This window comes from Protopterus annectens, chromosome 14.part0 (assembly GCF_019279795.1).
Source record: "Protopterus annectens isolate FY-2018-M chromosome 14.part0, PAN1.0, whole genome shotgun sequence".
Taxonomy (NCBI): Eukaryota; Metazoa; Chordata; order Ceratodontiformes; family Protopteridae; genus Protopterus; species Protopterus annectens.
In genome coordinates, this window is record NC_056748.1 from 987,626,970 (window position 1) to 987,640,813 (window position 13,844).

The 13,844-nt window shown below is 43.5% G+C and overlaps 1 protein-coding gene across 1 annotated transcript in view; it reads right to left on the minus strand.

Moving 5' to 3' along the window:
* WDFY4 (WDFY family member 4) overlaps positions 1–13,844 on the minus strand; it is a 4,454,583-nt gene that overhangs the window by 4,119,772 nt on the left and 320,967 nt on the right. Inside the window, exon 6 of the mRNA XM_044055648.1 lies at positions 12,350–12,802. Within this exon, the coding sequence (XP_043911583.1) occupies positions 12,350–12,802 (453 nt within the window). The remainder of the gene's footprint in view (positions 1–12,349; positions 12,803–13,844) is intronic.

Consider the following 13,844-nt stretch of genomic DNA (forward strand, 5'->3'; position numbering starts at 1 on the left):
GGCATTGCAATACTCTCATGTGATATCTCACCAAGGGGACTAACGTGATGCTCCCCACCATCGAACCTAGAGCTTTATAGCGAGTCGTGCAGGTACATTTTGGCTTCTGATATTTTCCACTTGATTTTTGATCTTTTGCTATCTCAGATAAGGTAAAGAGGCTATGCCAGTATTGGTATTTAGTACTGATGCTATAAATTCTATATTTTGAGTTGGCGTTAGATGTGATTTCTCATAATTTACTGTAAATCCCACACTGGTACAGGTTTGGAGGACACAGTCTCTTGCTTGTTCTAGAAGATGCCTGTTGGGAGCTGTAATGAGCCAGTCATCTAAGTACAGAAATACCAAGAATCCCTGCAGTCTCAAGTGAGCTGCTACTACTGCCATGCATTTGGTGAACATCCTGGGGGGCTGTGGTAATACCAAAGGGCAGGGCTCTGAACTGGTAATGACTGGCTCCCAGCCGAAACAGAAGGAATCTCCTGGAGCATTTGCCCATTTTGATGTGATAATACGTGTCTTGGAGCTCTATAAAGCACATCCAATCATCTTTCCCTAGAATTGGAGAACAGAGTGAACCGTGACCATCTGGAATTTTGTTTGCCGAACCGAATTGTTCAAAACACATAGATCCAGAATTGATCTCCAGTCCCTGTCTTTTTTGGCACTAAGAATCTTGAGTAAATTCTGGACTCTATCTGGTCTGGTGGAAACTCCTAGATGACTCTTTTTTGTAGAAGTTTTTGAATTTCTAGCATTGCTGGCTCCCACTGACTGGATGGAACATTGGGGATTTTCTTGCAACTTTGGGGAGGTATAAGGAAGGGTATGGAGTAGCCTCTGGTTATAATCCTCTGCATTCAAACACAGAGTGATCTGAAGTCAGGCATGTTGGTGCAGGGGTAAGTGTCCCCTGACCACCTCCAGAGCATGACCATTGGGCCTCCTTTCAGGAGCACTGTTAGGGGTTGCCAGGAAAGGTATCTTTGGAGCACAACCACTATATCCCACCAAATTAAAAAAAAAAAAAAAAAAAAAAACAGCCAGTATCCAAGAAATGCATTTCATTATCTCTAACATCTCAGCTAACACAGCCTTCAAGGAGTAAAAACATTTAAAACAATACCTGCCTTAAATAAGGAAGGTATCTCTGGAACCTGAATTTTGCAGGCCACCTCTGCCATGTAGATGGCGTCTTCCATTAAAGCTCCCCCTCTGCCCCTGGGGGAGCCACTACAATGTTTATTGTGGAAAGGCCCTTGGGACTTTCTTCACCACATTTACCCACTCCTCTGGTTCCTTAAAAAGGACCATTGAGGAGTAGAAAAACATACGTCCACTGCAGAAAGGGTCTTTCCATCCTTTTCACATATGGACAACGCTTCTCAGACTTTAGGGCCAAAAAGGGACGATCCATCAAAAGGGGCACTGATGAATGAAGACTTGAATGGTTCCGCAAATTCACACAAGCATGTCCAGGCATGCATCGATGAATGAAGACTTGAATGGATCCGTAAATTCACACAAGCACATCCAGGCATGTCTCCTTATGGCTGCACCAGATCCCGCTGCTCTAGTTGTCCCTTCGGCTGCATGTGCTATGAGCCTCATGGACAAATTGGAAATGGACTTTAGGGTGGTCAACTGAGAAGCGATCTTGTCTGGGACTTCATCAGATATGGCTCCTGCCAGGGTATCTAATACCTCCTTAATCAGATGCCTCTGGAGTCTGGTGAAGTGTGCCATAAAATTCAAAGACTGAAAAGCAAAGGTTGATGAAGTGTGCACCCACTTTCCAAACCTATCCATTGCCCGAGACTCTCTACTGGGAGGATGGATAGTGGAACTTTCTTCTGCCAGTTCCTTTTTTGTGGCTGCCGGTACCACCATGGCATCTACTTGTAATCCCTTTGCTCAAAACTGATGGTCCTTTGGTGTATTTAATATTGCCTGGCCTCTTGGGGATAGGTTATATGGTGTCAGAGGCCTTCCACACCTGCTGTGAGAACAACCTGATGAGGTCATCAGCAGGCAGAGTAACCCACGAGGTAGACAGCTGAGCAATGAAGGCCTGCAGGTACACTGATTCCTCTGAAGTGTGCTTCTGAGATGTCCAGCCACCCCTCTGTTTAAGGATTTTAAGGATGTCTCCAAAGGAGACATCTTCCGGGGGTGACCCTCTCCTTCATAAAAATCAGTGTCCTCTGTAATGGATTTCTCTGGGGAATCTAAGTGTTTCCTCTTATACTTCCTCTTTTGAGGAACCTCCTCAGTGGAATGATCTGAGGAGGTATCAGAAGAGGACAATACCTGAATAGGTGCCTCCTGAGGCTTCAGCACTACCTCTCCAAGTACAGGGATGGAGCCGACTGGATGCCCACAGTGGACTGGGCCCTCTCCATGGCCTGGAAGGCTGGCCCTTCCCAAAGAGGGAAGAAAGTCTAGAACCGAGAAAGACTACCTCAGAACCATGGTCACTCCCTGCTCTGAAGCCGCCCCGGAAGCCGGGGTAAAGGTAAAGCGTGCCGAAGCACCGATATACAGAGATGGCTCTGAAAATGCTAGAGTCGAGTCCCACCCCTCAGAACTGACAGTATAGCCATGACCCTGAGAGATCTCTGGATCCGACAAAACCGAAGACCTCAAGATAGAAATCGGTACCGGAGATGCAGATCTCATCGGAAAAGAAACAGTTGGCACCGCGAAACTTGGAGCCGAAATCTCCAAGGCCTCATAGAAGGTTAGATGAGGAAGAGTTGGGGAGATCACAGAAGAAGGGGTTCTGACACCCAAAGGGGCTGGAGCTGAGAAAACACCTGTCAGTCCCCTTGCCGCAAGGAGCTGATCTACCAATCTCAACACATCCATTTCTGGCAGGCTCTTGGAGGAACAAATTGACTGGGTAGAGGGGGATTTCAGTCTCTCCAAAAAGGGGCTGGGTAACTAACCAGCAAAGAGATCTATAAATGGAGAGTACCTGGTCCTAGGTCTATCCAAGAATGAAAATTCAGAGTATTCAGAAGGAACTGAAGATATCGGTGCCAAAACAGAAGATGGTACCGAGGCTGATGATTCCACGGGCTGATCTAACATTTGTGCCAATAACTTCAACACTGACGGAAAAAAGTCACTTTTAGTGTCGAGCTCAGCACCAAAATATCCTTTGCAGAGACTCTTGGTTTCAAAGAGGTAGACAGAACCGAAGTTCTAAGTTTTTTGGTCACTGGTGCCAAGGGGGAGGTTGGCATCGAATGATTCCTCTTTTTTGGTTTGTGTATTTTCGAAGATGATGATGACGAGGAAGGAGATGAAACATCCATTTTACTTTTGCCAGAAAAACAGATAAGGCCTCCTCAAAGGACAATTTAATCATCCCCTTTAATAGCAATTTATTCTTCCCTCCTACCAGGTCCCAGTGACTAAAGGCATGAAAGATTTAACAATCCTCTTGCAAGTGCACCAGGCCCAGGCAATATATACAAAGAGAGTTTCCATTTGAGTTGGGCATTTTATGGCCAAACTCCTGACATTTTTGGAAACTGGAAGTGCCTTTGCTTTTGTCATCCATAATCTAACAAGAAAGGACACAAACAGAGCCAAAAATAAACCAATAAGAAAGAAAGAAAAGAGAGAAAGATATAGGCTACCAACAATGGGAGAAGAGAGTACCAAAGGTACAAAAGGCTACCAGCAATGGTAGACAGACTACAAGTGCAGGAGAGTGCAATGCAAGACAAAACTACTTTACTACTTCTCTTTTTTCTTTTTCTTTTCTTTGTTTTTTTTTTTTTTACTGGAGGAAAAGAGGAAAGAAAAAGGGACTACCAACAATGGTAGTGCGAAATACATCAAAGTGTAAAAGGGAAGGATGAAGAGGAGACAAAAGGATTAACGTAGAGAAATGGATAGGAAAAAACAAAAACTATAAATGAAGGAGAGAAATAACATTATTATTATTCAAAAATTTGAAATACAAAAGAAAAAGAAAACATAGCTCAAGAATAAGTTGGTAACACTTCTGTCACAGAAAGCGGCAAACGAGATCAAAGGTAATTGGGAGAGGAGGATTCTGGTTAGGATTTAAGTTTGACAGTTTTTGGTCCTTGCTGGCTGTACTAACGGCCATGTTGGTTCCAATGTTCAGAGCCACATCCACAAGTCAAGGAATAAATGAAGAATGACAACATAAGATTATGAATTACATGATATAAAATCAGAATGCATTTTCAGGACCCAGTAAAATGGCACCTGAAGCGTAATAACTGAAAGATTAATCCCTTGTGTCTAGTTAACTGGCACCCATGGGGATTGGTAGATGCCAGATAATTGCAGTTTCTGGTTACTTGAAAGTTACTATTAAAAACAGGCCTGACTAATACTGTGCCCTATACTACTTGTTTAGTTTAACTTGTTCTCAGGTTGGGGAGAGAGGAAATTTATTCCTATCTTAAAATTCCAAAATTCTGAAAAACGTAAGGCATGTTTCTGTGGGGGAGGGGGGGACAGAAAGTGCAACACATGAAAACTGTATTGTATTTCTTTGATTTTTTTTTTCCTGGTTGCTTGAGTTCTGGTTAACTGAAAGTTTACTGTAGATCTGCACATTTTCTTTGAAGGGTCCTCATACAATACAGATGTTTATCCAGGTTTATACTGGAATTTTGAGGTCATTTTAATATAAGCCTGAAAACCAGGAAGTCTGACTGCTGTGTACCCAACCTGCAAAATACAGTAAATGATATAGTCAACTGACTGGTGTCACTCTGCTTAGTGACAGACATTCATCTGTACTTATGAAGATTTAACTGTTCCAGTAAAATGTAGATTAGCTGAATTACGCATTTAATGTGCACTAAAGAAGGAGATCGACAGATTGTTCAGTGAAAGCTATAGAGCAAGAAAGAACTGTAAACGAACTCAAAGTTATCCTGACAGAAGCAATGGAGCTTTCCTTGGATGGTTATTCAACTTCCCAAGACACTCTAAACACCTCCCTATATTTTCCCTGAAATAAGGTTATTTACTCAGTGAGATCAACTTGGTTAGCATATCATAAATAAATTGTATGCACTTAGTTTGAACTTGTGAGGCAAATCTAAAGAATCAGCAGCAAATTTTTTATAATCAACAGCTCAGGTAATCTTATTCAAGTCAGCAGTAAGCCATGGCAGAGAATACATTGAAGGATTTTAATGAATGACTCTTCAGTGTGGATTTCTGTTGGCATAAAACTGATACAATGAGTACTTAAACACCTGCAAAATGCATTAAAGTATGATGCAAGTACTACAGGGATTTATGTTCTTCAAACACATATTACAAACATTTTTGGTAAACAGTTTATCTTAAAAAGGTTTGTCTCATTAATTGTGTGGTCCAGATCTTTCAAGCATTTCCAAGGCTCTAACTTAATTTTGTTATTTCATGGAAACATTTTAATACAAGCAACAGCATACACATTTTATATTATATTATAAAATATAAAAAATATATATACACACACATACATATCTATATATATATATATATATATATATATATATATATATATATATATATATATATCTATATATATATCTATATATATCTATATATATATATAGATATATATATATATATATATATATATATATATATATATACACATACATACATACATGTATTCTCTGAAAAAAAGAAGTTATGTCTTACCATAACATTCCATCTGTGTTGTTCATCTTCTTTCATTCATCACTGATGGGTTCGGTTCCGAGCCCTCGGAACTGAGTCGGCCTTTTTACCAAGCTCGCGCCAGCCAAAGAACTTTTGAGCTAAGTTTCTACCCAGAATGTCCTTCTCCCTGTTACCTCAGATTGAGTTTACTGGAGAAAGAGAAGTAAAGCCGAGGCTACTTCTATGTAAACACCCTAGGACACCACTTGGACCCAAAGCATCTTCCAGGAGCCTTTGGAGGGGGAAGGAGGGTGGGAAGTGATGAATGAAAGAAGATAAACAACACAGATGGAACGTTATGGTAAAACATAACTTCTTTATCTGATGTTGTTAATCTTCTTTCCTTTCATCACTGATGGGACATAATCCCCAAGCTACCTTGAGGTCCATGGGCAGCCCTTATGGAAGAACATTCCTAAGTACCATTGAGCCGAAGGCAGCTCTCCCTCTGGAAACTAAGTCCAATTTGTAATGATTGATAAAGGTATGATGCTTAGCCCAAGTAGCTGCTGCGCAGATGTCATCCATGGAAGCCCTGGAATGGAAAGCTACAGATGCTGCCATAGATCTAGTGGAGTGAGCTTTAACATTTGGCATAGGTTCATTACTGAGGGAATAGATGAAACGTATGAAGTCACTTAGCCATTTTGATAATGTAACCTTGGAAACAGCAACTCCCATTCTGGGCCCAGAAAAGGAGATGAAAAGCTGTTCAGACTTACAGATAGGTTTGGTCCTGTCTAGGTAAAATCTCAGTTGCCTATGTACGTCCAAGGAGTGAAGGCAGTACTCTCCTCTAGTGGCAAAATTCAGAAAGAACAATGGTAGGTCAATGGTCTGGTTTACAGAGAATTCTGAAACAACTTTGGGAAGGAAGGATGGATCCGTCCAAAGTGATACTTTGTCTTTATGGAAGACCAGATAGGGCCTCTTGATACACAATGCCTGCAGCTCTGAGACCCTTCTGGCAGACGTGATGGCTACCAAGAACAAAGATTTCCAAGATAAAAACTTTAGGTCACACTTCGCAGCAGGTTCAACAAGGTTTTTGATTCAAAGACTGAAGGACTAAAGTGAGGTTCCATGGGCTCTCTGTCAGGAGGCCTGATATGAGCGGTCCCCAAGAGGAAGGCCTTGCATAGACGTAAAGACATAAGAGGGGTGCCATCTATACCATTGCGAAAATTAGAAATCGCCACTAGGTGTACTCATACGGTAGAGGCAGAGGCTCCATTATCAATAAACTTAGCCATGTATTGAAGTACCTCAGTTACTGGAGCTGAATAAGGGTCTAGCATGTTATCCTTAGACCAGATGGAGAACCTTTTCCATTTATCCTGATATAGTCTTCTGGTGGATAGTGGAGGTCAGAATGATGTCTCAAACAGACGAGGGGAGATTAGCTTGCCTGGCAACTACTGGAAGTGGAAAAAACAAGCAGTCAGCTTGAGACTGGACAAATTTGGGTGGCTCAACCCTTGGGGGTGAGTAATCAGATCTGGAAGAGGGTCCAGAATCCACTGCGGGTATACTAGGTGAGGCCGAAGGAAGGGGAACTAAACTTGTCAAGGTCAGAAAGAAGCTATGAGGATCACCTTGCATCTCAACTGAAGAGCTTTCTTTAAAAATTGTGGAATCAGGGGAATGGGAGAATAAGCTTAAAAAAGTTCTGTGGGCCAGTCATGGATTACAGTGTCCCTTGGGAACTCCCCCTCCTGGGGAAAGATGGGCGAATTAGCTGCTGCACCTGTTGTTCGATGGTGAGGTGAAAAGATCGCAGCAAGGCTGGCCCCAGTGGCTGAAGATTTCTGTCGCCACCTCGGGATTGAGGGGCCACCTATGAGGCAGGAGGATGCATCTGCTCAGTTTGTCCACAATTATGTTGGAGCTCCCTGGGATATGCGTTGCTATCAGAAAGCGGTTGGAAGCTATTGCCCATTGCCAAATTCTCATGGCTTCTCGACAAAGAGGGTAGGACTTGGTTCCTCCCTGCTTGTTGATATACCAGACCACTGACATATTGTCTGACTGAACTGCAATTGTCCTGGAAGGGAGAGTCGAATGAAAGGCCTGCAACGATAACAGCACTGCTCTCAGTTCCAGAACACTGACATGCAGGTGGGCCTCTGAGGTGGACCATGTGGTAATGTGGTAATAAAGATCCCGGAGATCTATCGAGCACATCCAATCGCCTTCTCTTAAAAAGGGGAAAATGGACTGAACCATGACCATCCAGAATTTGGACAGTCTTTCCCTAGAAATGGCCGCCCAACCCGATCAGGGAAGCATCGGTGGTCACAATGGCTCTGGGGTGAGGGGATTGAAACGGTGACTCCAAAGTTCTATATCTGGCCTCATCCACCAAAGGAGGTCCTGTTTGCAGGAGCTGGTTATTCGGATCTGGTAATAGAGGGAGTGATAGTTTGGGAACCACTGACAAAGAAGGAGCCATTGCAGGATCCACATATGTAGCTTTGCTACAGGCACTATTGGAACTGAAGCTGCCATAACGCCTAGGGCCTGAAGAACTTACCTTGCTGAAACTTTTTTGACAAAGTATCACTCGGAGCTGGAGCCTCAATCGTTGGAGTCTGTGATTTGGGAGTGATAGAGGACTGGGTATTGAACATTGCTCCAATGAATTCTGTTTGTTGTGTAGGAGTAAGGTTTGATTTCTCCCAATGTATCATTATCCCCAACAATTTTTACAGAAAGAGTATAATGCAGTGCTGTTACCAAAAGATGCTCGGTGGGGCGGTGAGGAGCCAGTCATCCAAATATGGAAACACCCAGAATCCTTGTAGTATCAAGTGAGCTGCGACCACAGCCATGCATTTCGTGAACACTCTTGGGGGATGTAGAGACTGTACAGCAGGGCATAAAATTGGTAATGACTGGCCCCTAAGCTGGAAGTGAAGCAGACTCCTGGTGCGTTTGTCCATCTTGATGTGGTAATAAAGATCCCAGAGATCTATCGAGCACATCCAATCGCCTTCTCTTAAAAAGGGGAAAATGGACTGAACCATGACCATCCAGAATTTGGTTTGGGTGACAGACTTGGTTAAGCTGCTGAGATCCAAAATGGGTCTCCAGTCCAGTCTTTTTTGGCACCAAAAAGAATCTTGAGTAAAATCCGGATCTGAGTTGGTCTGGTGGGACTGATTGGATGACTCTTTTTTGAGACGACTTTATTATCTCTGAAGCTGCTTCTTCCCTTTGACTGGGTGGAATGTTGGGAAGCTTTCTTGGAAGAGTTGATTGACAAGAAAGGGGAATGGTGTAACCTCTGGTGATGATACTCTGCACCCAACGATCAGTGGTAATAGACTGCCAGGCAGCTTGGTGCAGAGAGAGATGACCCCCGACTGCTTCCAAAGGTAAGCAATCGGGCTGCTCCTCAGGAGCCCTGGTAAGGCTGTCCAGAGAAGGAATCCCTGGAGCCTTGGTTACAAGGACCCCCCCCTCTGCCTCTATAGGGGAGTCTTCCAGAATTGTTACCCCCTCTGCTCCTGGGGTATCACCACATGCGGCATGGAAAGGACCCTGAGATTTTTTGTGCCACATTTTCCCACTCCTCTGATTCCTGGAGAAGGTATGTTGAGGACTGGTAAACCATAGCCCTACAGCAGACAGAGTCTTTCCGTCTTGCTCGCACCTGGCTAGCATGCCCTTTACTTTGGAGCTAAAAAGGGACAATGCTTCGATGGGTGCATTCAAAAAGGAAGAAGGGGTCTGCAAGGTCACAAATGCACATCCAGGCATGACACCTCATGACAATGCCTGAACCCGCTGCTCTAGCCGCCCCTTCAGTCTTATCCAACCACATGGATGAGTTGGATATCGATTCCAGGGTTGAAAGCTGTGAGGCCACTTTGTCCCTGACCTCATCAGACAACTGTCCTGCGAGCGTCCCTGAGAGTTCTGAGATCAAGTCCCACTGGAGCCTCGTAAAATGTGCCAAATAGTTAAGGGACTGTATAGCAAAGGTCCCTGATGCAAAAACTCACTTCCCAAGTCTGTCCACCACCCAGTACTCCCTACTGGGTGGGTGAATGGTGGGATTTTCCTCACATAAGTCCTTTTTGTGGCCACCGCCACCACCATAGCATCGACTGGTAACCCTTTGGACCAATGAGAGTTCTCCTCGTGAGGGGAAAGAATTTTGTCTGTGCTCTGAGGGATTGCCTCAGTGGAATCAGGGTACTTCCAAGCGTGTTGCACAACAAGCTGGATGAGCTCGTCAGAAGGCAGGGTGACCCAAGATGTAGAAGGCCGGACGAAGAAAGCCTGCAGGAACACGGACTCCTCAGACAAAGGGTTGGAGGGCTTCCTGTCACCTCTCTGCTTTAGCATTTTCAGAATGTCTCCAAAGGAGACATCAGGAGGTGACCGAGGGGGACCCTTCACCATAATCGTAATCCATGTCTTCCATTAAGGACTCCTCAGGTGAGTCCATCTGCTTCCTCTTGCACATCCTCTTTCGAGGGTGCTCCTCAGTGGGGGTCTCTGAGGAGGACTGAGAAGAGCAGGTACCCTGAAAAGGGGTGTCCTGTGGCTTCTCTGCTCTGTGTCCCGAGGGCGTGGCCTGTGGCAGCTGTAGCTCAGTGGGCAAAAACTGGGGTTCTGACATCAAAGGAGTGCTTCCAGAAGTGAGAGCCCTCTCCATCCTGCGGAAGGCGGGGCCACCCGAAGAGGGATGGGAGCCCGCAACCAAGAAAGACAACCTTGGGACTAGGGTCACACCCTGCTCTGACGAACCCGCACCACAGATGGAGCCTCAAGCAGGATCAGTGCGGACATGGCTATCAGCACTGAGGACGGAACTGAGGAGAAAGACAGCTCCATGCCCCAGGCCGAAGCGGCCATCCCCTAATTCTTAGATTGAGGAAGGACCAGCTCTGCAGGAACCGAAGACCAAAGGGACAAACTCAGAGCCGGAGTGAGGTGCACTGTAGGCGTGGAGGTGATGGGTTCCGAGAAGGATGTCTGCTTTGGAAAAGAAATGGTCGAAGGAGGAGTGTAAGATGGAGTCCGTGGAGAAACCAACCCAAGTCCTGCAGGTGGATGGGTCTTAGAGAGTATGGGTATCCCCCTGGCTAACAACAACTGGTCCACAAGACGCACCACATCGTGTTTCGACAGGCTCTTGGTGGATCTAGTGGATACTCCGGATGGAGAGTCAGGACGTTCAAAGAACGGGCTATACACATGGCCCAGAAACAGACCTACATAAAGGGAGTATCGGGTCTGTGGTGCAAGGTCTGCCAGCACCGAAGTCTCTAGTTTCGAGACCAGGAGTAAAGGGGTCAATCAAATTTAGTGTAGTTGATACAACAGAAAGTGCCGAAGTGGCACTCGGAGCTGAAATGGTCGGTTCCAAAAATCATAACTGACAAAGGAATCGAAGGTGTGCCCTGAGCTGAAGGGGCCACAGGTGCAGAAGTTGAAATAGGCGTAGTGAGGTCTATAATCGGTGCTGGTGACAGGACCGGTGCCGAAACTGGAGCCATTATCAAAGGTTTCAAGATGGTCGGAGCCGAGGAAGATGGAGCCGTAGAGGCAGATTTATGCTCCGAAGACAACTTTGGGACCTTTGATTTCACAGGCTTACCCTGATCACCCGATGGTGAGGAGGGAGGTGAGTGGGACCTTTTTTTGTCTTTAGTAGGAGGAGTTGAGACTTCCATCACAGAAATGGCCTCTGAAAAGGGAGACTTAAGTAACCCTTTCAGTATCAGTTTATTTTTGCACTCATTAAGAGTGCGTTGATTGAAACTCTGACAAATGTCACAAGGAGGCTGCACAGAAAGGTGGGGCATTCCCAAACAGTATACACAATCATCATGAGAATAAATAACTTGCCATTACATGAAGCACAATGCTTAAAATCTGAAGTACCTTTCTTATCCGACATCTTGTAGAGAGACACCACAGGCCAACAGTATACCCAGTTAGAACAAATAAGTCAAACACCGTTCAGAGAAGTCACAATCGTACCAGTATAGTGATATGTAAGAGAGAAAACAGAAATACCTTACTAAAAACCCAAGCTAACAGGCTAGACAGGCAAGAAAAATACCAGCTATGGTATTGAAGGAATACCACAAGGGTAAGGGAGGAAAGGCCGTACCAACAATGGTACTTAAAAGTTTACCAACGATAGCAATGGGTAGAGTAGAGAGGAAAAAACAAGGTCTGACAGAAGAAAGCACACTAGAAATACTATTCGCTCAATAAAAAATGAAGATATCAAAAGTTTTTCACACAAATATCAAATAAAGTTCCAATTAGCTGAGAGCTCAGCTGAAACGCAGCTTTATGGCTATGTGGCAAACAAGATCTGCGGTAACAGGGAGAAGACCATTCTGTGTAGAAACTTAGCTCGAGAGTTTTTTGGCTATCGCGAGCTTGGTAAAAAGGCCGACTCGGTCACAAGAGCTCAGAACTGAACCCGTCAGTGATGAATGGAAAGAAGATTAATAACATCAGATCATTTATTCAGGTGAAACACTTCAAAAACTCATTTTGTTAGGCCTATAATAATTTTTCAGTGGTATCTATTTCATATGACAATTTTAAAAACAGAATAGCATGGTAGTGTATTGTTACCTGGTAGTACTTTCATTAATTTTACCTGATTTACGAAGGATCTTTGCCTGATTCCGTAACTGTGCTAGCAACATTCCTAGAAGTCCAGAATCTCGAAAAATCTCACTAAATAATGAGTCATGGACAGTTAAATTGTGGAAACATTCTAGTGCAGCCAACGTACAAGTGGAGGACTTATTTTCTTTTATGAGAGACTGAGTCTTTTTTAATGCCTCATGAGGAATGTAGGACAACTGGTAGACAACATACTCCAGCAACTTAAAGTATTTCATTTGGACAGGAGGTGATTTCGAACAAATAAGCTCAGCAAAATGGCAAAGAGGCTGCAGAGTAAATTCCAGCAAAAAGAAATTAGTCCTGTCCCAAGTCCAGATTGTCTCTAGAGCTGATAAAATCTTCATGTTGACAAATGTAGTGTTAATCTTCTCAAAAACAGACTGTAGCACTTTAAATGACTGAATATTTTTCACTGTATTGCCTGTGTAAGTTACATAAAAAAAGCATCTATGAGTAAATGTACAGTAATTTAACAAAGTACATTCCTATTAATTAAAAACAAATTCATTCATTTGCTCATTCATTCTACAATTATCAATACATTTTAGGGTTGTGGAAGAGCATGAATATTTGACAGTAAATGAGTACAAAACAGAGAAACCTAGTCTCAAAAGGGTACTTGGCCAGTTGCAAGATGTACTTCAAACAAATTCATTCACACACTGCATCCATAGCAATAAGCAAGTTGGAGGATTTCTAATTCATATAATTTTGATGTTATCATCAAATAAACTTTTTTGTTGTTTTCAGCCACCAAAAAAAGACAAGCATTAACCAGCCATAGTCATTAGTGTGGATATTTGCCTCAGATGCTTTTTCTCCCTCTGTCACACAGAGAATGTAGTTATTACCACAAGACGATTATTTCCAATCACAAGGGGCTTCACACCAACATGTGGCAAGAAACTGACATGAAGGAATTATGTCATAAATTGTCATACTATCAGTCATTAGGGTTGCTGAGCAGAAGCTTCACTTAACTTGTGATTAGCCTAGGAATAAGAAGCACTAGATGCGACAATCTATGCCAAAAGAGAAGTAGAAATGTATGTAAGCATTGTTTTTATCTCGTATACATATACACACACACATCCTCCAATGCTGACAGCACAGAAGGAATGGAGAAGGCTCTGAAAATTCTATTTGCAACAGCTGATAGTATTAAGGAATTCTGAGGAATTGAGAAACATCAGTATTCTCCCACGAAAAACATTGGTACATTCTGAAAACCATCTCAGAGAAAGATAAACCCTCACAAGGAGAATCAGATACTGTGCTCTCCTCTGAATCTGCATCAGAAATCTGATGAGAAAACCTTGCATTTGTCCCTTCATCGTCCTGTCCAGATTCAGAATCTCTTCAGAAAAAGAGTCCTCTTTTCTTTCACCAGAAACTACCTTATAAGGAAGGATCAATAGCGAATTAGACATTGAGCCAGTCATAATAAACTACTCCTGTCCAAG